The sequence below is a fragment of the Cyclopterus lumpus genome, chromosome 6, assembly GCF_009769545.1.
Source record: "Cyclopterus lumpus isolate fCycLum1 chromosome 6, fCycLum1.pri, whole genome shotgun sequence".
Taxonomy (NCBI): domain Eukaryota; kingdom Metazoa; phylum Chordata; class Actinopteri; order Perciformes; family Cyclopteridae; genus Cyclopterus; species Cyclopterus lumpus.
In genome coordinates, this window is record NC_046971.1 from 17,049,145 (window position 1) to 17,074,898 (window position 25,754).

Consider the following 25,754-nt stretch of genomic DNA (forward strand, 5'->3'; position numbering starts at 1 on the left):
AACAGTGAAGATGGTGTTGCCTGTACAAATCAATTCAGCATTAGGACCATCAAGCATTAACCCAGATTCTAAGCAGGGAGCATTATACGGTGGCTGAGTTCGGGGAATCTAGTGTGTTTAGAAATGTGGCTATCCCGTTATCCGTGAAACATGATCATGCCCACTTTCGCTTTTCTTGAGGGAAAACTTAAATGAGAGATAGATAGAGATGGCAGCAAGAAGGAGGATGAGGAGAATGTGTGGTGGAGACGAAGGAAGGGGGCATAAAAAGATACGCTGGACAAGGTCACCGTGTTGGGGCTTGAGGAAATTAGCTCCAATCAGAAGAAGAAAGGGGCTCAAATTGAAAAAAACACTTTTGTCCTATGCAGCAGAACCAGTGAGGTCTGAGGTCAAAGAAATATGAGAAGTGAGGAGGGATTGTCGTGGCGTGTGCATTTCTGTGTGGTCACGGTACGAATAGGTGCAATGTCTCCATATGACCTCCATTCTTTTGTATGCAAGTAAAAGTTGATATTAGCTAATTAAATGAGAGTGAGTGTGACTTAATGAAGTAGTAGAGCAGCAGAAAGATGCCAGTGAGGTTCAGCTTTTTAGTGGAAAATAGTCTGAGCATTGGAATGCAATTCGACGAGTCAACTCTGCTGATATATATATATATATATATATATATATATATATATATATATATATATATATATATATATATATATATATATATCAGTACACATCAGTATTTAGGATGTAACAAAGAAGCATGGATGAGTGTCATAAATTGCATCACCATGGAACAATCAAAAAGAGTAACTAGTGAGTAACTACCAGTAACAGTTGTTGCTATCTGCTGGGTTTCTGTATGCACAGAATCCACCTATAATCCTTCATCATGTGGTTCCATGTTAGAGCGTCTGGTCAGGTCTGTGGGAAGAGCATGTCTGATTGTTTGGACTGGACACGTGCCAGTCGCTGTCCTCTCCTCATGACAACAAACCACTGCACGCAACATGGCTCAGAGGCAGGAGCACGATCACATAGTCAGAGTAAGGGGGTCGATGAAGGGATTGAAGGTGATCGGAGGAGAGAGGGCGTGATGAGGGAAAGACAGGGGGAAGAGGAAAACGGACACAGGAAAGAGTAAGGGGATAGCAGAGGAAGTGGCAGCAATGCTTTCAGAATCTAAGCACGCTACAGTTTCAGTTTCTGTGAGTGAAGAAGGTTACACTCTAACAGGTGGCCGGACGGGGTTTCATTGGAGAGAGAAGAAAAAGAATAAGAGAGACACAAAAGTGTGCAGCAGCTGTGCGACCAGTGTACCCTTGGACACACACACACACACACACACACACACACACACACACACACACACACACACACACACACACACACACACACACTGGCTTGTAAGTGTTCCGAGACAGATTCACCAAACTCTTGCGTAAAAAAAAAAGAGTTGTTCGTTCCAACCTAATAAATGCCACCTGTTCATGAGTCGGCACGTTCCTTAGAGTTGTGCATTCGCATAAACAATGCTCCCAAATTGCGGTGTAAAGCTTACTTATTCCACGAGTAAATAAAATGATTCCACACTGCAGATTCAAGTCCTGCTGTTAGAAATAATCAGACAAAAGAACCAACAGATATCTGTTTATAGAGATTAAATCTCCGTCAAACAATAGCCGATGGGTTCCGAGTTTCACTGCATTGCAAACAGGATCTGCAAATAGTGATTTAGGCATAATGTTGCCAAAATGTAAACAAATATAGGCGGGGGAAAACAGGGCTCACCTGTAGCTGACATTACAATAGCCGATTTGATGAGTTGTTAAGTGATGGCTGATGACTTTGATTCTTATGTCTTTTTTTTAATCTCTTAGCACTTTATTGCCTGTTTTTATATTGCTATTGACCGCCTGCTGACTCCTCACTGACTCCTGTTAACCGTCGCCAGTCGGTAGGAGCTAGGGATAACGCAGCTGAGTGCGTTGCTGATCCCTGGCTGCTGCTCTGCGGTCAGAGACGCAGTAGGGGGAAACCCTAGACTGTATATCTATGGGGAGAGCACTTTTTTTTTTAATGGTTTTTGATTATTTATTTGGCTCACGGTTTATGAAACTACACACACAGTTGACTGCATCACCGCTGCTCAGCCGAAGCTCTGCGGCTAGAGTCACAGAGCCTTTTAATTGGGCATCAACCTCCTGTTTACACGCATGTTGTTGAGTAAGTAGACTTGAAAACGTAAAAACAAAGAAGAAAAAAGAAGCTACAAGTTGATGTAACGTCCGTGGGATGGAGCAGAGAAGCACACCTGCAGAAAGCCGGTGCAGACATCTGCATTCATCAAAATGAGAGCTATCTGAGACGTGCGAGTCTGATACACTTGCGGTCCAGATCGGGGTTGTATTCTTTCAATCAAACATTACAGCCGTAGTTGTTGCAGACATACAGAGATCTGCACTTTATACTGAGTGGACCTTTCTAGTTTGTTTCTGTGGTGATATTGGTTAAATAGGCCTATATTCTGGTCTCCTTATTACCAGAAACATTTCTGACTTCAGTCATTTTCACAAAAAGATTGATAAGAATAATAAAACGTAGGACTATCAGCCCTTCCTCAGAACGATCCTATAGAATAAAAGGACTGTGCTCAGTACAGGGTTTAAAATTACAAGTGGACCGGCGAGTTTGTGGAACGAACATCAGGTAAATGTGGCTGTAATTATTACTGGGTTGGGGGAGGTATAATTTCCCAGAATTCAAATCACTGACCAATCACACAACCTCCCGTGGAGAAATAAATGTAGTCTGGGTTGAAGACACTTAAGGTTGTTGACTTAATTTAATGACTAATTATTGTGGATTATGTTAAACAACTAATATTGATTGAACACATAGCAGTCTTCTGTCTTCTCATAAAAGGAACAAACCACATTGTTTAACATCGTTGTGAATCATGGCTGTTTATGGCTTATGTCCCATAATGTTACAGCACCTCAGTGGTTGTTTGCGGTCAGGAGCCAGTTGCAGAGCCCTGCTTGTTTTACCCTGATAGATTAGAGTGTGACGTGTGGAGCCAGGGTCGGATTAATCTCTAAAGATACAAGACTCATTTAGATTATACTCTAACACAAACACACACACACACACACACACACACACACACACACACACTCACACGTAGCCTGCATATAAAACACACTGCGAGCTCACAAGGTCACAAACAGCACACAGGCACTGTTACAATTCCACACAGTGCTGTATTCCTTCCATCCTCTGTGCGTTGGCCTCTTTTGTTTTCTTCTCTTCTATTCTATCTCTTTTGTTGTCTTTCGCTCTCCCGCTGTCCAATCAGAGACTGCTTCTCATCTTTTAATTAGTGGTGGTGTTGTTCTCCTCTTCTTCCCCCGCCCAGGACCACTAATATTGCAATTAGCTCCTGTAGGAAGCTTTCAACCACAGCCTTTGTTCTTCTCGGCACTGTGCAGCGGCCCACGTTCCTGCATTGCTCCACAGAATATTATATGTGTGTGATGCATAGCTCCATTTTAATAGAGTGGGGAGGCATAATCAAAGCTGGCCTCATTTTACTCAGAATCATGACGCACATCCTTCTTGTTGGTGGGGAGATGAATGATTCTCTTTTCTCTCTGCTGGGAAGGATTTTTAAAATTTCTGCCTCTCTTTTTCTCCTCCACTTCTTGCACTTATCCTTTTGAGAATCACCTTCCCACCATGTTTCTCTCCTTCACTTTCCTTCTCTGCGTGCAGCATCTCTCACTCCTGTCCCTTCTGTTTCTCCAGCCTGCCCTTGGGGACAGATAGGAAAGGTCGTAAAAAAAACCAATTGAATTTAACGGCGTGCCACTCCACTGTTAACCTATGGGTAGACCCATGTTGTACTACAGTCCGGAGTGTGACAGCTCGAGAGGCCAACAGTTGTTTAGGTCGTAAACCTTCTGACACAATCGCCCTCGTTGCCCTGCTTTTAAAGCCTCCACACGTGAAATAGGTTTTATAGGAGAAGGAAACGTCTATCATTTAAGAGAGTTGATTAAGGGAGACATGGCTGTAAATAATTCCAAGTTATTACAGAAGCTGTAGCACCATTACAATTAGTTAAAAAAATCTAGGATGACTTTATAGTTTACAGTATAGATACTTCAAGGAAACTTTATTCTTGAACTTAGCAAATATGTGCTGCAGTAATTTGCATAAATGTCCAAACCAGAAATGTGAACACTGGATAAAGCCAGGTTCAAAAACATATTTATTTATTTATTTTGTTGACATATTAGAATCAAAGGTTTTTACATTTGATCACCTCATAAATAAGAAAATACAGCCATAAAAAAGGAATAAAATGTTATATAAATCAGGCTATGAATGATATCTGGAAAAAAAACATTTGTAAAAACCTTCAGAATATGGATAGGAATGACTCTGGAAAGTTTGGTGTATAAGTGCTACTAAAATGCAGAAAAAACAGATTTTGAGAGCAGCCTTTAAAATGTATGGACATTTTACAAAACATATTTAAAGAGACAGTACAGAGGAATAGGCAACAAAGAACTGATAGATATGACCATGACACTTCCCGAGTTGATTATGTACTTTCAGACAAATATTTTTTGTATACAAGTTTTCTGAAATGTTGTATTTAAATATAAAAATGCGGCACTATGTGATGATAACTTTTGGTACATTTCTACAGATAAAATGTACATTTTGGATGTTTACTCTCTGGTCCGTAAGAAGACGGATATATCAAAGCAAAATAGCACAAAATGACCAGAGCATGAAACATTATGTTTTTGCTTTTTTCCCTGCTTTGGGAAAATAGAAGGGAAGAGACCCCCCAGTTCCCAAAGATGATCGGTTCAGTGCGTGCGTGCGTGCGTGTTCACACGGGGAACAACACGCATGCTACCTGAACATCTGCCTTTCAGGTTCAACATCTGATTCCGCTTCCTCTCCCCTCTACTGAGACTACCCCAACAACTTTTTAAGAGATGCTTCTCCGTCGGATAAAACTTTCTTCCTGTGATCATGGGGACAGAGATGGAGAGATTGGGGAAGGTTGAGGGAAAGTGAAAGAGTGTCACACTGTGCTGAGCGAGGTGGGGGACAGAGCAAGAGGAAAATCTCTTACATGATATAAAAATAAAAAAAGCCGACAGCAACATCTGTGCGGCAACTTCAAACACTCTTTTGAAAGGGAAAATGTGATTCCGTTCGGGATTCTCTGGCTTGGTAAACAGCAGGGTTTTTATTTTGAAAGTCAGTTTGAGTGTGTGTTCGTGCATGCTTGAGGTTGTGTGTTTAGGAGAGGGGTGCTTTGTAGGGGATGAGGGATTGTCAGAGCTGGGATTGGAGAGCGAGCGAGAGAGAGCAGAACACTCTGAGAGGGGATGATGGCTCCAACTGCTGCTGAAAGCAAAGTCCAGTGATTGGCAGGGATGTAATGCAGTGTAAATTCACCCTAAACCCAGTTTACTCACTTTTTGAGGCTGACATGTATGCCTTCTTAATCACTGTTGTCATTTGTGATTCTGGGATCTGCTCAGTTATACATTTGAGGATAAAGAATTGTGTGACTTGAATATATTCTGTTAATCTTATAGTACCTTGTCACTAACTTTGATTCTCTTTCTCTCTCTCGTCTCTCTTTCCTGCCTCTCTTCCCTGGATGGATCCACAACACAACATCTCAATGTCCTGCTTTTACTTGTCTACCAGGTAAGATACAGATAATGTATTACCACTCTTTGAAAGGTTTCTGATAAACAGATGCTGAACCAAACATCAGACCTTGAGAAGTACTCACACTCACTCATTTTTCTCCAAAAAAGGAAATAATTAGCAAAGTTGTTCTCAGTTCATTTTATTTCTGCTGAGTAGTTCCTTTCTATATATATGGCTAGCTATGAAAAAAGGATTGGCAGGAAATCTACTCTTCTCTATGGAAAATAGACTTTTTAATCAAAAGGTTTTAATGATATTCTGGTCCTCGTTCTGTGTGGAGTTTGCACGTTCTCCCCGTAGCAGCATGGGTTCCTTCCGGGTTCTCCGGCTTCCTCCAACAGACAGCTGGGATCGGCTCCATTCCCTAAGTAGGAGAAGTGGTTTGGATAAAGGAATGAAATCATGTTTTGCAGTACGACAACATGGTATCTTAAACTGGTGTACAACGCTGCTGGTCTACCTGGTGTGAGACGGTTGACTCTAGCTCACAGGTTTGGAGTTTAATAGTAACGGTAATAATTAATTCTCAATTTTTGTCTCTAATCAGGTAACACTTCATTTTGAGGAGTCTGGAAGGGAAATTGGGTGCCATAAAATGTGTAGTACTGACTGTTAGCTCTGCAATCCATCACTTTGTGCATGTAACGCGGTTGCCATGGTATTTACTATTGATTGACAGAGCTATGATGGGGAAAAGTATCAATACACCAACTTATAAATGTACCACTACTTCTATATAATCATCAGTATGTATCTCTTTCCTTTCATTTCTCATTACTCTCATTAGCTTCTTTCTTCTCCCATCTTTTTCTACATACATTATTCCCATTTCCATCTTATGCTGCTGCTCCAATCAATTTTGTTTCCACGCTCCCTCCTTATGCATTATTCTTCTCTCCCGTTGCTCCCCTCCATTGGCTAAGGCTATTGTGTGTGTGTGTGTGTGTGTGTGTGTGTGTGTGTGTGTGTGTGTGTGTGTGTGTGTGTGTGATGGAGTGGAACCGGGGCTCTGCAGTGAGGTGATGGTATGTGAAATTACTGACATTACACAGGAGGTTGGGGGTGCCGTTTCTTTTACGCTGCTGTCTTCTAATCGACAGGGGCACCATCCATATACAGTACCACATTCCTCCTCACCTCCGTCTCCCTTGCTCTCTCTGTCCAACTGTCTCTCCATCACCCCATATTTTCTCCCCCCTTCTCTTCATCTTCTACCTCTGCCCTTCTTCCCCTCCTCCCGCCTCGCTCTTCTCCTAGCAACAATGGCGCTGTCTTCTCATGAGTGTCAACATCCTTGTGACTCTACGGATCAGTTGGTTTCTAAAACGCATGTGTTTTGTGTATTTGATCAGCATATTGTTTATCCATTCTCTATTTATTTATTTGTATCACACTTCCTCTTTCCACTTTCTTTTCTACAATTATTTTCTCCCTTTTCTCTTTGACTGTCTTTGTTCTTTGGGTATTCCTCTTTCCTGTGTGTCTCTGCAGTAAACAATACAGTGGCTGGACAGGATTGCACTGCATGCAAAAAGAGAGGACAGAATGGGGGTGATCCTGAAAGCAATAGGAAAGTCTGAGAAGATGCATAGATGAAACCCATCAAGTACAAACAAAGTTACAAGGCAAATGTAAAGGATCTTTCTGGCAGAGATATGAGGAGAGTCGGGAGGAGACTGTGAATAAAAAACGAGTGAGAGAAAATAGAGTGGATTGGGAATGAGGCAAAAGTGCAGGTGAAAGGGAGCCCCTAACTGGCTGGAGCTGGTACTGGTACCCAACACCCCGTCTCCTTCACAAACTACTGTCCTCAATTCCCTTTCTTTCCCTTTTCTTTCTCGTTCTTTTACCCTTTCTTTCCCTTATTCTATCTCTCTCAGATTAGGAGAGGCATGATTTTATAGGGTCACAGATGATGCTCATGCAGATTAGTGGTGATTTCACTTTCCCTAATGGCCTTGCCCATTGTGTGTGTGTACGTATATGCATGGAGGACAGTTGGCATTCCACCTACAGATGCAGCTCCAACCCCTCAGACTTCCTCTATCTTTCCTATTCTCTATCTCTGTTCTCCATCCCTCTCTTCTCGCTGTCCCTCCCTATCTGCACTTAAGTGCTGCACCAAGCCCGAGTTAAGGCTATTTGCGTCATCAGCTTCAGGCAGAGTGTGTGTTAGTGTGTGTGTGGATGTCTGTGTGTGTGTGTGCGTGTGTTTGTCCTGGACTGTCCACATATAGGGGTTGAATGTTAAGCTCTGACTGCTTTGTGTATTTCTCATTATTGCAGCTGTGCAGATGTCAGGGACGCACACATGCGCACACACATGGAAGTTAGAATAAAGGTGTCATATTTGCATGTATTCAAACTCAAAGAGGGCATGCTTAAGTGCACACATTTCTCTCCATTTACTTTAACTTCTGGTGTGGACCACCCATCGGTGTCCATCATAAACCACTTCTCCCACTGCCTTGTCTCCATAGCAACGCCATAGCAACCCTTCGCAAGCACAGCCCTTGACATGAACCCAACCCGCCCCTCTCAAGCCTCTCCATCTGTCATCAGTGGCTGAGAGGATTGTCCATCAGCACTACTGACATATTGATTGGCAGTTGCTGCCCAGACATACATGGAGAGTGCATCTCTTCAAAATGAGATGGGCCTGTGAAGGAAAAGCATTGGAATGAAATTGGTTTACTTGAATTTAAGTTTTTCCCTATCATGAGCAGAAAGGGTGTCCCCTTGCCTTTTGAAGGATAAGTGAAAAGGTATCTGAGAGGTCTTCAGTCAAATCTGTGTTTCTGCCTTTGATTGTCAAGTGATGTAACATGTCCAAGCCGACTCGCACACATCCATCACAGAAGGGCAACATGCATCATGCCATTGTGACAGACTCATAGCCGTTATGCCAGGCCACACATCCCAGTCCAGTGATATATAACGTGCAATAAGCACGTGGGTGATACCCCCCATGTCTGCAAGGTTCCTGTGACAGCTTCATGAGCATTAACATGATATACAAAAGCCATCATCATCTCTGCAAACATGAAACATGTTTCCTAGCAGTGTGCACTGACACTGGGCGTTGATACGGTCTGAGTTTATGTGATTTAATCACTTAATCGTGCAAATTGACTGAATTTGTGTGATTTAATCACTTAATTGTGCAAATTGACTGCGTTTGAGTGATCCATGCATTCCTATGTCCAGGGGTAAAGAGCCCTTGTATTATTGACAATACACACAAACACACATGATATATATATATATATATATATATATATATATATATGTGTGTGTGTGTGTGTGTGTGTGTGGGGGGGGGGGGGGGGCATGTATCTGATCAATAAGTCATCAGTGGCTATGACTGTATCATTATTATTTTAATGACTGCAGTATTTTCACTGGCTGATGGCCTACGAGATGAAAAAGACCAGAGGTCTCTAAAAGTTGCCATCGGGCTGCATTCAGGTGTCACGTAAAGGCAACTAATGAAGACAATGCATTTGCTAATTGATTCATACTGTAGTTCATCAAGAGGCTTGCTTTTATTTTCCAATAGAGGTTGTCCTCTCTTGGTGCTTCTTAAATTGAATGTGTTCTTTGGTTATGTGATATCAATACACACGTAATTAATGGGTCAATGTTAAGGGTAAGCTGCCCTGCTCTGGTTTCATAATATGAACCTTTATGTAATAACATAGAGTGCTTAACACTGGGTGATATCCTATGTGTGCTCATATTTACTGCATGGCAATGTCACTTTGGACTGCAGCTTAAAATGATCTCCATCATTGATTAATTTGATGATTATTTGTCCATTAATTGTTTAATTTGTAAAATGTCCAAAAGGGTGCCGTCTTAAAATAACAGCAAAGATATTTTATTGCACCAAAGATATTTTATTGCAATAAAACAGAGAAAAGCAAAATATTTTTTGCTCATATCTGAACCTGGAACTAGCATTTGTTTTGTTCCTTGAAATTTGATCAGTCAAAAGCAGATTAATTTTCTGTTGATAGAACGGTTGCAGTACTACTCTCTGGTAGTCTATAGGTTAGATTAGATTAGACAACTTTATTAATCCCCAGTGGGGAAACTCATTTGCCACCAAACATTCATACAGACAACAATAGACACAGTCCACAGAGCACAACAGACAAGTAACACTACAAAACAAACAAAACCAGAAGATACCCCATAAAACATGACCATCAGAAAGATGCTAAATCTAAATCTAAAAACACCTAAAGGTGTTCATTAAAAAATCGAACTGCTGCCGGAACAAAGGACCTTCTGAGTGGTTCAGTAGAACACTGAGGCTTCCTGAGTCGCTCACTGAATGAACTTGTGAGTCCATTAAAAACACAGTGTAGTGGATGGCCTTCAAAATAAATGATTGTTTTTAACTTGGCCCTTGTCCTCTTTTGTATAGCGTGGTCAGTTCCAAAGGCGGGTCTGGCTCCACACATTATCATTCTGGTATAGGGCGAAACCCTGTTCATATTTGTTCATCACAATCGTCCTGGACAGCGCTAAGCACAGGATGCTGCGAAGGTGCCCTTTGTGAAATAGTGAAGACGATGCCGGCGGAAATAAACGGCCGATTGGCAGGCTTGTACCTGATGAGTCACACTGTACTCTGGGTAATTAATATACAAAGCGCTGAAAATATCTGTCTGCTCGAGGGATTAAAAGTTGTGTTCGATCAATTACCATAACAATGTATATATCAAAAGCTTATTATCACAATCAGATTTGAAAGGCGTGATCAAATAAAGATCAAGAGAGACGCTGATAGGATGAGGCAGGCCCCCTAGTCCTGCTACTTTTTAAAGTGAGCTGTGGAATTTCATTAACGGAGGTTGAGATAGGAAGAGAGTTGGTGTATGCTATAGGGTGTGTGTGTGTGTGTGTGTGTGTGTGTACTCTCAGCGGCTCTCAGCGTGTGTCTACTCCTGCGGTCCTGTATGTGGTGACAGGCTGACATTAGAGTAAAAGCCCCCTGAAGTCGTGTTGAACAGATGTCTCCCTGCTCCCTCAGTTTCCCTGGTGGTGGAATACAAGGCCCTCTGACGTCTCTCTTTGCCTCTTTTTCTTTGTCCATCTTTCCCTCTTTTTCTTTTCAGTTTACTATTCTATTAAATGTCGCTGTTCTGTCTTCAGTCAACATATTTCTCAGACTCCCTTTCCTCTTCCCCTTTTTTCCCCCCATTTGATCTCTTTTTAGTTTTTTTGCCATTCAGGCCTAGTTTTCCCTGGGCTTTGTTAGACATCTCATGCCAGTCTTTGTTCAGTAAAAAGGCCAGGTGAAATGGACTCTTGGTGAAGTGCCCTTGGTGTTCTGCCTTGTGTACTTTCTCTTAGTACGTCCCTGTGTGTCTTAGTGGGTGTGGGTTTAGTGTGCGTGTACTTGCTCTTTTCGTACAAGGCAATGTTCCCAGCCCTGACGTGAGTCTGGTCTCTCAGAAAGCAGGCAATCTGGGCATTGGCTTGTCTCCAAAACCACTTTGATTTCCATTCAGCAGTTGGATGTTACTCACTGGAACACACGTGTGCACTACTCATGCATACACGCACACACACAGATACACACACACAAACACACACACAAACACAAGTCACTGATGATTACAGACAAGCTAAGGAGTATTCAGGCAGGGTTAGTGGCTAGTTTATTTGCCTTATTTAAACAATTTTTGCCTCTTGTCTTTTGGAATTGGATATTTTCTAAAAAAACTATACACACCTACACACACACACACACACACAAACCACTGTTGTTATGGTAGAAAGACATGATGCAACCGTAGAGCCATCTCTGCTTTTGCCCCCCCCCCCCCCCCTTCACAGCAAAAACAAGTGGTGACTGAGTGGAAAGGAAGAGAAGAGAGTGACAATGATAGAGGGACTCAAGAGAGATAGATCAAGCTTTCGGTTGCTAATAGAAATTCCCATGTTTCCTCATTGAGATGCAGCGGTGGCTTTGGTAATGAGCGAGCTGCAGCTGACGCAATGATTTAGCCAGAGGAGTTGCTCAAATCATCCCAGAGATGTCAAGAGCCCCACCAATGGCTGCCGGGGTAATCACCAACGCATCCTCCCACCATGACACCTCATGGTGGGAGGCATGTATTTCATTCTGCAACACAACCGGCTTTCCCCGGCTCGATCTGCAGCCCCTCACTCTGGGATGTCCCATGGCCCAATACATTGTCATGCTATGGACAAGCAAGGTTTGTGCCTTGGAATTGTTACTGAATGCATGTTTGACTGGATGAAAGAAATGTGGAATTCATGTTAAAATGGCAATTAAGAAGAAAAAAAAACATCTGTCAGCAAAAGAATAGTCATGTCCTTTTCCAAAAATATGTAAATTAGTTTATATGAGTGTGTTATCGTGCTCTGCATTTAACACATGTGGATTGGGCATAAATGTTAAAAATAGATTAAAGAGCTGGATAGTAGCTACCTCTTCTTTGCTATCTGCATGTGGTAATAGTCGTCATTGTTATTGTTTAGATCTGGAGCTAACATGGATGTTTGGTTCTTGCACACGATAGATATGGGGGATAGTAAATATCTTCTTTGCTGTTCTGCAAGGCAGTTCTGTCACACACAAATGCACATGTATTGTCTTTGTTGTTTCTATGCCTGAAGGTGTTACTGATGGCACCATACACTAATGGGGAAGCTTTGACACTTTGACCTTTCTCCTGCGTGCCGTTTGTCTGTAAAAGTCTTAGGAAGGAGGCAGTATTTTTTTTACTTTTTGAAAAGTCAGTATCTGTGCGTGTCAATGTCCCACACCGGGAGGCTTGCCCCGTACCTCGAACACACACAGGCACACACCCTCTTCCCCTATGGATGATTGTTCTGTCCGAACACTGTAACACATAGCAACAACCTTGTGCATGTTGACCATAATGGTGGGATTTGTGCTACCCTTGGACAATCCCTCCTGCTGTTATTTGATATTCATGTTGCTTATTTATGAACGAGCTGAATGTCAAAACGTCGTATCGAGCCAATTTCTAGGTTAAGGTAGCACAAGTCGGTTTGCTTTTTGTCCATTTCTGTTTGATGTGCTTTCCTTCAGCTGTGTGAAGGAAAGTTTGCACCATTGAGTGGCTGCTTCTTGCTCTCCATGGTAAAATCAAGACTCATTTTCGTTCCTTGTGCTCAAGCCGTCATCTCCCCTGTGGGCCCCAAAGCAGGAACCCAGCACCCTCATTGCCAATTAAACTCAAATCAACAAACGACGATGGAGTGAGACATCGAATTACATCCAATATCCTCTCCCATACTCAAGCCTGTCTTTGCCAGCCACAAATTAGCTTACAAATTAAGGGGAGAAGTCTAGTTGCCAGATAACAACCAAACAACATCCTGCCGGTGTCTTGATGGGCCGTTTCAACTTGGATCCAGCTTCCTGCCTTTCTCTTGATGTGTGGACAGAGTTTATTTAAGTTCTTCGCAGTTGCGCTTCGACCACCCATTTTAATCTCCATTCGGAAGAGAGCTGGTTATCAAGACAGGTTGATGAGAACTCACTGAAGTTCCGGCTTGTTCCATGTTTGATAATGTGGCATGGATAACCCAAACACTGTTAATCAATGAATTGTAGATGAGAAGGGTTTGATGAATTGCTTCTGAGAATCAGATTTATTTTGTAGCCCACACAATTGGCATCTCTGCATGGCCTGTATGCCAGACATTGCCAGTTATTCGTGCTGGTTTGTGTTGGCATTTGTGTGTGAGAAATACAGAAAGCCAGCGTGATGATTTTTTTTTTATGATTATAGCACCGTTTTGTAATATTATCCAGTAAGATGTTTAATAATTTATACTTTTATACTGAGGGTTATCTAACATATGACAGGCAGCTCTTTGAGTGGTGTCTAGGGGCTCCTTTCACTGTGAAGCCTATCAGAGTCATCACCAAGGCACCAATCCTCAGCTCATCACCTCATTATTTGACTCCCGTCTCAACAGAGGACCGTGGGAGGACATGTTTAACATGCACACACGTATGTTTTAAAAGTGACACACGTATGCGCATTTATGCATCTTCTGTGGACAACATGTCAGTTGTGTGTGTGTGTGTGTGTGTGTGTGTGTGCACGTGTTTGTCCCGTCTGCTGTGGTTGCCACACTGGGCCTGTGGTGTGGCTAATTAAAAGAAGCCTGCTTGCATTATTCATGAGGCTGTAATTATACATTCCTTTTGCTGATCCCTAGTCATAGGCATTAAAAATAGATCTTAGTCTCCGTGCCCCGCCCACCTAGGCTTCGCTTTCTCTCTGTGTTTTGACTGCGTTTCTCCCAGCATCACTCTATTTAGCTATCATTATCGGTATTTCTCCGTCTCCCTGTCACTGGCCTCATTGTCGCAACTTTTTCTTCTTTTTAATTTGTTCTTTACATTTCTCCTCGCTCCCATATCTGGCCGGCGAGTCTCCGTTCATGTTTGCTCTGATGCTCCCGTTTGGGATTCGGGCAGAACATTCCTCTGACAGTGTCACTCTCGCTCGGCTCTGTGGTCTGAACTCCAGTCACATCAGGCCAGAATTTAGAGTGGGATATTTAGAATCTCCGACGACGTCTCGGCAGTAAGATTCAGAAGAGAAGTGATATCACTGCCTCTGATCAACTTAATGGGGGAGACTGTCTCCTCACAAAAAAAGCAAAATCCCAGCCCAAAAAGTTCCCGCTGACTTTTTTTCAAAAAACAATAATTTGCATGTCCACAAAATCTACAGCACCTGAATTCAGTCTAACATGCACAAATGCGAGATGGCTTCAGTTGAGATAAACTAGCATGTAGCTATTTGGCAAACATGAGCGTATTCACACGTATTTTTGCACAGTTTAAAACATATGGCAGCATGAACTTTCTCAGCCATTTTCTGCTGTGCAATCACGCGTTAGCGACCTCCGGCAATGAGACGTGTTTGCCTTGCTGGCAAAGAGAGTGTGTGTGAAGCTTGCATCTTCCACTTTGCAGGTGATGAGCTTCTGAGTCCATATTTGTGCATACATTTACATTCTGATGAGGCGGATGCTGCAAAGGGGTGGGGATTTTGTAAGATCTGCCAATCAGAGAGCTTCTTAGATAACAAAGTGGAGCGTCAGTAGTTGCTGCTTTTTGGCGATGCTCTCAATTGTTTTTCTTCTTGTTTCAAAATGTGTAAAATTAGATTATTGCCTTGAAGCCACCCAGAACTTCATCGCCTTATACCACATTTCACTCGGTTTGTGTTTGTTGAGGTATATTATGATAATGCAGTCGTGCATGTGGAATTAGTTTCACACATCCTTATTACCCAAACAGCCAAAAACCAACATGCGCACCGAAATACACAAGCACACACAGGGAGTGAATGCAAGCTGCTGGACTTGGATGCACAGTGTTGGTGTGTGTGTGTGTGTGTGTGTGTGTGTGCGTGTGTGTGTGTGTGTGTGTGTGTGTGTGTGTGTGTGTGTGTGTGTGTGTGTGTGTGTGTGTGTGTGTGTGTGTGTGTGTGTGTGTGTGTGTGTGTGTGTGTGTGTGTGTGTGTGTGTGTGTGTGTGTGTGTGTGTGTGTGTGTGTGTGTGTGTGTGTGTGTGTGTGTGTGTGTGTGTGTGTGTGTGTGTGTGTGTGTGTACACACATTATGTTTTTAATATTGTCATTGTATCAGTTTTATTTATGAAAATGTTACACTTGTATCAGCTACAAAGATGATCAAAGGTAAATGGTGACCAGACATCATTTTCCTTGAATGTTGATTATTATCATTTTAGGTTGAAATGCTGATATCTGTACATGTGATTGCTCAGCCGCGTGTGTACCCGATCATGAATCAATGCTGAGTAAATTGTTTTTCAGCTGTTTTTATGCAAAGATTGAGTTTAGAGTTGGAGGGGAATTGATCCTATCTGAACCAGATCTAATGCTGTACATCTATATTATTCAGGAATAATAATTGAGTGCATTCTCCATCACTTAACAGTCAAATCACTTAGAATCATTGATAGCATACAAGACTGTACGAAGTGAAATATGCCCTTCAGCTGGAGGTTCAAGTGCTTTTGAGCAAGGCACGTTATCTACTCCCTGCCATCTCCATAGTGCCCTTTTGTCAGTATAGTACCATTATTGCTGTATTTACCAAGAGATCCCTGTTTTGTGCAGGGAGTAGTTGACCAAATGTCTTATTTCACAGTGGCTATACAAAGAGTTTTTCTGTATGCATGCGTCAGTGAGCCTCCCTCCAGCACTCCAGGGCTAAACTGCTCTTCGTGCTTTTGAAGCTGTTCCGTTCGTCTGGGCCTCTGTTGTTACGGATGTTGTTGCTGTTGCTTTGGCTGGGAGGGTTTGGAGGGTTGCAGGGGAATTCAGGCAGGGTTGACTAACGTCACGGCTGACTGAACATGCAAAAAGTGTGAAAGAGGAGGTGGAGAAATGGAGGAGGGAAAGAGATTCCGTGAATGAAGAGTGAGGATAGGAGCGGTGGGAGAGAGACAGAGTTAGAGTGCATTCATCGAGTAGCAAGTGAGCAATGTTTGATCTTCGACATGTTGTCTCTTTCCTGCACAGGATGACTCAACACATTTCTGCTGCTATATTCCATCTCTTTCTGTCTTTTTTTCAGTATAGATGAGGTGATACATGAGTCAGAACACACTGATGGATAGAGGAGGAACGAGGGCAACATTTGGCAGAAAGTGACTCCAGTTCTTGGAGTGACTGAATAACAAACATGTTTTACGTCTGCATATCTCCAGTCCAGTGCTTTAAAAGTATATCAATAAACAAACATCTTAAATGTTTTAATAATTAATGTTCTTAATTATTTTGGTAATATATTTGTATCCAGGCATGAAAACAGTTGCAGGGTTTCTTTCCTTTTTGTGCCATTCTGCTTTGGTAAATATGGCTATTGTAGAAGGTATTCACTACATTTCTCTTCTAATAATTGCACACGGACTCTATGACGATATTCATTTGTCATAACCATTTGTGTTTGGCACTTTGTCAACTCCAGTACATACAAACTGTAATGAATATAATGTCTTCTATTCTAGTCACAAGCTACATACGTCTGTATTTAGTAAATACAATAAATGTATGTAAGATAAGATAAGATATGTTCTTTATTCATCCCCAGGGGGAAATTTCGTGAAGCAGCAGCAAACATGTTTACATATATACAATACAATAAAATAGCAGTGCAGGACATATTACATTTAAGAATTTAAATAATAAAGGAAATGTAGAACTGAAGAGAACGTTTCATTTAATTAGACAGATTTAATGAGAAGGAATGTTAAATAGTTGGTGTGCCAATCTATTTATGTGAAGAACAGCAAAAGAGAAAGACAGTACTTGGAGCTGTGGTGGTTGATGGTACATTAGGTCTTCAACTCCTGCCCTTTGCCCTGGTGGAGGGGATTCCCACGCCCTGCTACAGGGCCTTTCCATATGGCGAGAAGGAGCTGGAGTAATAAGCCTCTCGTAACACATTGTGTTCTCTTTCAAACACTGATCCCAGTGCAGAGCTGTAGCCCCCACGTAGAGCATTCAGGGTTAGAGAGCAGGAGTGGAAAGCAGCTCACAGATCTGTGCCTAAGGGCAACGAGCTTCTCAGAGCCAGCGCCTCAGGGAGAGAAAGCTAAGCCAGCATAAGCTACTACCATCTGCTGGCATTGGCTTAGGGCTTCTGAAAGATCAAGTTTGAAAGTGAGAGAGGTGCGCGAGAGGAGACGTCTCTTTTTCATCCTTCTCTCTTAGTAGTCACTTCCAGATGGAAACTAAGCTATCCAGTAATTGATCTTTAGCTGCATGGATGGTAGTGCTGTGAAGAGGATGAAGCTGAAAGCTTGTGTGTGTGGTTAGAAGGTGGACATCATAAAGAGCCTCTCCTAGGCACAAGCATGTTGTTCCTGTACTCTCTCCCCAGCTCTCCTTCCTTCCCTTTCGGTGTCTCAGATTATTGGCAGAGGAAATCAGGCTCGCAGTCAGGGTCCTCTCCTGCCTGGATGTCCCAGCACTGCCAGATGATAAATCGACCACTGATCAGCATGCTTTTAAAGCTGGAACAGGAAGAGCTCTCACAAGTGAACACAGATGGAGTTCAAGTTTTCTCACACTCGGGAGTGGGGTTTGTCCCTGGCTGTTCTGCCAAGCTAAACAGCTTTACGGGAAGGCAGCGGACGGCACACATAAACATGCCAACGAGGGCCCACTGGCAACTCCCATTGCATGTCGACTGATTTAAATAAAGCTTACAGCTCTCACTTTATAGTATTTCAAACCTAATTCAGAAAAACTGCCCAGCTGCGATATATTTTTATACCTGGAAGAATTCCAGATTTGTCTTTCAATGTTATTGACAAGATTAAATAGTAACAAGTGTCCTTCCTTGATCCACTAAGCAACACTCTATTTGTTGCTTAGCTTATGTGTGAGTTGGAGTGTAGCATTCACCCACTAATTCTCATGGACTATATGTCACCTGTAAATGTGTCAGCTTGGTAGAAAATATTTCTTTAATTCCAAGGCCCAAAAGCACCTATTTTTAAAATAGTGAGACAAAAAGCTCCAAATCACCAAATCAGTGCTAGCAGTGCTTTTAGCTTATGAAAAAGAGTTGATTAGCCACATTCTCACAACCTTGTTCAGAAATTGTTATTTAACTGTTTTCATTCTTGATGAGTTACTAAACAGTTATGGTTCTCAATGTGTTTTTATTTCCCTTTTTTCCTCTTTTTCATATTTTGAGTCTTTACTTCTGTCCCTCTAGCATGCTTCTCCCAAATGACCGGCTCTGCACACGCAATCAAATATTTTAGTTGCACGTTTTACTATTCATCCCTGATTTTTCAAAGCCAGCGGGAAAAATGATTGAAGAGCGACTCTGAAGCAATGCACAGTGCACTCCTCAGCTCTTGACGCTCACTGAGCCATGGACCAAAGTTCTCATTCTGCGTCTTCCTCGAGCGGTCCCTCCACATTAGATCATTAATCACAGAGCAGCGTGGAAAGTAAAGAGAGCAGAGTCGGGATGGAGGCCTTGGGTCAGTCGATGGTGGCCTCTCCAGCTCATAAGTCCCTGGCTGGTGTCATTATTCTGACACTGTTGTGAAGGCGAGAGCTTTTGATGCTATTGATTTGGGAGGATGGCAAAGGAGAGGAGAGATCGATGCACTTGCTGATTCAATGGCGTTGCAAACTTGGCTGCACAGCCTGCTTTTGTCCATATGTGAGTTAATGAAAAGTATATAAGTGAACAGTGTGTGACAATGCCAGTCCGCCCGTGTCTCCCTGGTCCAGTTAATAGGTTATATACATGTGACACTCAGAACATTGTGTTGTCCTACAAATCAGCTTTACATTTACAAAGATACCATCTGTACACACTTTGCATTTCCGTAAACATACTTTTGAAATGGTTGTTTTTATAGTTGTTCTTTTACATTTTTTCTTTAATAACACCTCAATGCAACTACAATAGGTACACATTCAAATGTAATCCACATGCTCACACGCTATAGTGAATGGGCAACTGCCTGCATCCCCCCTGTGAGGCTCTGATCCTTTGTGCTCTCCGTCAAAGCCTTATGTCTGAAGCAATGTTCAAAGCCAGTCTACCTGCTGAGCCCAGCCAGATCCAGACAAAACCCCGGTGTCTTCCAGGGCATCTCCTGGACACCCCTCCCCCCAGCCCTGCCGTTCCAGATTCAGCTCAACGTGTTCACTCGGAGCTGAGAGTTTCCTCTGGGGTTTCGTAACAGACGGGTGAAAGGGGCACAGGGAGTATCAGGCAATCCCTGTCATTACAGAACATCGGAGCGAAGGGACGGCACGCTTGATTTTTGTTCATGGAGAGGCAGAGGTTAATTAGATAATACAACATACTTCAGACAAGTCACAGTGAAATTGTTGTGTAGTTAGTTCCTGTTGGGAGATGATGTTGGGGTTGGTCATTAGCAGGGGATCATTGAGAAGTATAAACCGTGAGGATATCATTTGGGGATGTATTTTAGAGGTGCTGGTGGTGGTTAATCATTTATTAAAATGCTCTGAAGGTGTTGTAAAATGCTTCTGTGAATATATCGTCTATGTGCAGCGGTGAGGCAGTGAGTGGGTTTCTGGGCAACGGCAGCTTAACAGCCAAGATCTCAACCGCTTATCTCTGTATCTACAGTCCTGTGCTTCAAACTAAATTATATTTTGTTGAGCAATCCAAAAGCCCAAAAAACGTCAGATTCCTTTTATTTATTCATTGACTTTGTTTTATTTATAATTGTATTCTATTCTGGGTTGAACACTGTACTGTGTGTTGGCAAACTACTGTGTGAATGCACACAACACGCACACACAATGACATGCTCTAGCATTTCTTAGGCACTATTTGTGCTATGCATGATTTTTATATGAAATGCAAGAATTTCTAAAAAAGCAGTAGTGGATTTTTTAATTTTGTTCAACAAAGAGGACAACCCTTCTTATGTGTATTTTAATACACTGCTATATAGATGAGAGAATATTACATTATAGATCCTAGATGAGACCGACAGAAGAGCAAAGTCGCAAATACAAAATCTGTCTGCTACTTCAGCACCACGGACAGCGCCATGGATTTATCAATACACAGCACAGGTTAGGATACTGATATTTCAAATCCATGATCGACCATAAAACTTAACTTCCACAATCCTCAGTGAGATAAAGGATCAATGAGTGAGGCAGACTAGACCAACATATCCAACAAAACAATCCTTCTGTTACTTCTGTCCCTGCACTATTTCTGCTAGGGGATGGTGAGAGGAGAGGAGGGGGGGGGGGGGGGGGGGGGGGGGGGGGGCAGGTTAACAAGGGGCATGCATGTTGGTCATTTTGCTAACAAGGGGGATGGCGTCCCCCCTCAAATTGCCTGCTAACTCTAGGGATGGTATTGTCCGTCGGTCCAACACTTGATTTACCTTGAGCACCATCATCAGATTGACATGTTGGGCCTTAAGTGGAGCGTCTCAAACACAAATGCTTGGATTGCAATCAAGTTTGGTAGAAAACTTAAGTTTATTACTTAAGAGTTCCACTGAGTAGCCTCACATGTTGACACGTCCTATTGAAACTTTCAATTTGAAGGACATGTTACAGGATATCAACACTCCTCTGGTCTGATATTCCTCAGGTGGGTCTGAAGTTGGTGAGGAATATTGTTTCAATTGTTTAGGGAGTCCCCTAGTTTGCTTGCTATTTCACCACCAGTGATTAGTAAACATGTCACATTTTGGGATGTAATCTTGTAAATGGAATGTTTTGCCATGACAATTAGTTATATTGTTGTTTTAAGTCATGATTATTATGCGAGGTATAAAAGAGGCGTACGTCTTATGTCCCTTTGTATTATGTACTGCACTTCTTTGTGTGAGTTCATTACAATCCGTACACAAAGTGGTTGTAAAATCATAATGTGCTGTCTTCCCGTGAACATTTCCTTCTCGCTAATGCTCACTCCGCTAGCGAAAACGCAGGCATTGGAGGAAGATGGATGGAGAGGCAAGTAATCCAGTTAACTTTTCACGTATTTGCAGGCAGATATTTTCTCTTTAATGCATTTATCATGACTTATGAGCTTCTCTATAGCCTCCATTAACATATGATTACCATCACAGGGCTAATGGTTTTGTCGTTCCCCCTCCTGCTCAACCGCTTCATCCCCTTTCTACATCTTTTATCTTCCTCTTTTTAGCATTTGCTTCCTTCCTATGTTTCTGTCCTGCTCTCCGTCATTCTCTCTCTTTCTCTCACGCCTCCTCTCCTCCATGTGTCTCCACTCACGGCCCCCGCGGCCCCTCATCTCCCAAGCCAGAACCTCACTCCCACGCAATGCTCTCCATTATTGCTTAATTATCTCTAGCCTGTCGTTTCAATAATGTGCTAACACTGATTCTCAATCTTTCCATTTGTTCCCTTCATCTTTCACACGCACTTTTCTATTTACTTCGTCATGTCTACTCCTCGATCCTCCGTTTCTGTGTTGTCGGAAGACTTGTTTCTGCATCCCTATGTTACTCCGCCTCCTCAAAGCCCATTGACTCTTCTCTTTTGCTTATTCATATAGAAATCAAATGAGATGGTGTGAGAGCGAGCTGGAGGTCTGGTTCAGCAAGCCAGTTCGATGCCGGATGTTTAATGCAGGACGTTACTTCTCTTCATCAATATGCTACTTTTACTAACTACATTGTTTCCGTCAATGGCACACCAGGAGTAATACTTATTAACTTAATCTCACCATCTTCATCGTCGCCAGCACAAAAGTAGCAACATATCAAAGCCTTCAAATGATCCCATTACCATTAGAGAGCTCAAATGCTGTAGTTGAAACTCATCTTCCGTCGTCTCCAAATACCTGCAGCACCATGAAGCCGTTGGGGAAATCAATAACACAGAGCCGGCATTTGTTTGTATACGGGTGTGTGTTGGTTTCAGTTTGTAAGTGATCTATCTGACGCAAACATCTTTCTAATGTGTGTGCAACTCTGTGGTCCCTGGCAGAAAATGGATTGGTTCTGTTGTTATGGCTCCCCTGTATCAAATGCACAAAAACACACCACTTTATTTATAACGCCGAGGTTTTGATTTTGACACTAATGTAATTGCTAACAGTTTGTGTGTGTGAATTCACAGAGAGCTGAGTGGTACGGCATATCAAACACACTCAAATCTCACCCCATCCATTGATGTTTTGTAAAGTAAAGGGCAACGCTTTCTTCTGAGATTTCTTCCTGATTTGCTCCCCGACCGTTTCTTTTCGCGTTGTTGCTTCATTCTTGTGAGTTTTAAGCCGTGGTCAATAATAGGTCCCATTCAACAACTGACCTTTGACTCTGTTTGTTTCCGCCACCTTTTTATTGTCTGTTTGAGCTAACTCAACTGCTTCACAGCAGTTTAGTGCATTATAGGAATCAATAACTAATGGACCATTCCCTTACTGCCTTTTATGACTTAAATAAACCCCAGAGGGCAGTTTCTGAAAGGAATTGTCTCCTCTTCAAAAGTCATTATCAGCATTCTGTGCATTTCCATTGCATCAGTCTGGTCAATGTACATTAGTGCAAAACAACTTCATACATCGCTTTAATTCAAGTGTATTTTAAATGTCCTTTTCATAACTGGGGAAATATCATGCACTGTAAATACAGTCCAGTGTATAATTATGAATCCGTTGCTTTTGTGATCAGTCAGTATGGACATCGAAGAAGTGATTGGCCAATTTCACCTAACTAAGTGAGCTTTTCCTGTTTGTTTTTGCAGGGTTGGTCAAGTTGGCTATCCACTGTGTAACATGCCAGAAAGTCGCCATAAAGATTGTCAACCGGGAGAAACTCAGCGAGTCGGTACTAATGAAGGTAAGTTTACAGCTTTTAGTTCTTCCAGTGGCTTTCAGGTTTATAATTGAGATGTTTGAAATCATTAACTTTTAGTTTGCTACCATGTAATATATATATATATATATGTGTGTGCATTTATATGTATTTGAATAAGGCATGTACTAGTGAAACAAGTCCTTTAATTTGTAGTTAGTTGACCTGTTGAAATGTGTTGTTTGTCTAATTCAACAACACTGTTCTTGTTTAAGTCTGGCTCGGGATCTTTGAGGAACATCATGCCTCTCTCTGTCCCCAAAATCCAAATATGCAGCAGCCAGGCTGAAGCAACACTAAGGGTTGGACTGTAACTGATAGTAATGTCTCTAAAAGAGCCACTTCTTAGACGCATACAAACTGGGCGGACTGCCAGCTAGCATTTAAAAAACTAAAGTGGCCGGCATGCTCGTGTGGGTTTGAAATTCTTACATGAATAATTGGCTGATCTTGCAAAAATGTTTAAATATGAGGGATATATTGTATATCATAATCATCCTCATGGAGAGGGGGAATCACAAGCTGAGTTAGTGTGTCTTTTAAAGCGGTTGATTTCCATCCTTCTCGAATGTTAAACTGAAGCAGTCAGCTGTTTAGCTCCCCTGCCAGGAGTCAGTGCCTCCACGAAAACTTTGGGTAACGAAACAATAAAGCAGGTTTCTGCAATTACCATTACTTTCCCCTCACTCCAAAATGCTTCAAAATCTTCTGGTTGAATTTATATTTTCATATTCATATTTCTAATGTTCCCACACAACCTTGTTTTGAAGGATTCAGTGGGGATTCTTTGTTGTTGTTATGTCCCAGGGCTCCTGCTGGGCAGCTCTATTCATTGCCCACGCAAAATTGGCGTGCTACAAAATTGGCCCTTGCGTTGATGGAATAGTTGTAAAGAAACCAAAGAGAGCTGGAAGATGGAGGACAACAAGATGAAAACTGAAAATTGTCTTTCACAGGACACACGTAGAGAGGAGCGCCTACTCTAATTGTTTGCTTATGAGCTGGAAAGCAGGAATCAGATGTTTTCTTTTTCTCACAATACAGGTTATCAGAAAAATGGAAAACCCCGCTGCTTTCCATCCCTTTTGTGGCAGCATCATTAGACTTCAGATGAAAAGCTCTCCGTGCTCCAATATTGCTGTTTGATAAACAGTCGGGTATTAATCAGCTTTTTACTGTGTCAGTGCCTCCGTGACTTTTTCTCACTCATTGCTGTCTTGCTCCCGAAGTCACTCTCTTTTTATCTCGTTCTATTTGGCTCAACATGCAGTCTAATATTTTCATGAGGGAAAGACGGGTCATTTCGGTTGCCCCAGCACTGACAGAAGTATTATTAGTTGTAGCAGTATTTGCTGGAGCCGTTGTAACATGTGACAGCAGAGAGGACAGTAGCGGAATAATGTCCCGACCAGGTGTTTCACATTGTGCTGTCCTGCAGAGGAAAATGATAGAAACAGATGCCAAACACTGACAAGGCTTTTGCTGAAGCTGCATTTCAGAGCCAATTACTGAACTCAGCCACTGTCACTCTTTTCCCAACTGCTAGCCCCTGTGGTGTGTGTGTGTGTGTGTGTGTGTGTGTGTGTGTGTGTGTGTGTGTGTTTTCATGTATGTGCCAGGAGGGGTTGAATAATGTGGACGCAAGGAGTTCCTCCTGAAAGAGACACTTTGAATTTGTGTCTTTGGGAATGAATGCCAAAAATCCTATTCAGTCACCAACAATTTCAGATGCAGAGTGCGTGATAAGCAATGCTTGTATGGAAATGGTTTTGACCTTAACTTCATTAACTGTGTGTGGGTGTGTTTCTCATCCCCATATAACACAGACAAAAGTCAATAGTTTGGAAGTCTAGTTCTACATTTTTTGTGTCAGCATTTCTGTGTGTTTATGTCCTGTGTGTGTGTATTGATTTGATCATTGGCCTCTGTAAAAAGCAGAGGCCTCAATTATAATTCCAAACCTCTGTGCCAATGTACTTTTCACCAATGTGTAATACATTATGAGGCACGAGCCATTAGACCACACTGTCGGTGAGGTCACTTGTAAAGTTCCCTCTAGTTTCGGGACACACTAAACATAGCAGTGATCTCCTACAGTGGCTGGACAGGTGTTTTCTGAAATCCAGCCCATATTCCCATTGTGTTGCATTCCCATTGTGTTGCACTCCACAGTCTTCTGTGTCTGTTCTGCGGTCTGCCTGTGTGGCTGTCAGACTGTCAGAGTGATCCTGCACCACACTACGGCAGGACTACAGACTGTGAAATGTCACCTTTTAATATGCTAATGTCTTGGGTCCCCGTGGTGCCATTAGGGGAGATTCTGACTCTCCTGGACAGGTGTGTGTGTGTGTGTGTGTGTGTGTGTGTGTGTGTGTGAGACACACACGTATGTGCACGCATGCGGGCCTTACGCACAGAAGAGTTCCTAAGAATGTGTGCATGTGTCATATGGACACACACAGACACGTATTCATATGTATGTGCACGGGCACATCCTCTGTGACACACGTCATCCCTCTATGTCTGTCCTTCCCCCGACTGGCCTTGGTAGTCAGGGGTCCGTGGAGACGAGGAGACTGGTTGAATTAATTGTCTAAG

The 25,754-nt window shown here is 42.4% G+C and overlaps 1 protein-coding gene across 4 annotated transcripts in view; it reads left to right on the plus strand.

The window, feature by feature from the left end:
* The window catches only part of brsk2a (BR serine/threonine kinase 2a), a 145,096-nt gene that overhangs the window by 60,456 nt on the left and 58,886 nt on the right, over positions 1 to 25,754 (plus strand). For all 4 annotated transcript variants that reach the window (XM_034535772.1, XM_034535771.1, XM_034535774.1 and 1 more), the window contains exon 2: positions 23,047 to 23,141. In XM_034535772.1, the coding sequence (XP_034391663.1) occupies positions 23,047 to 23,141 (95 nt within the window). The remainder of the gene's footprint in view (positions 1 to 23,046; positions 23,142 to 25,754) is intronic.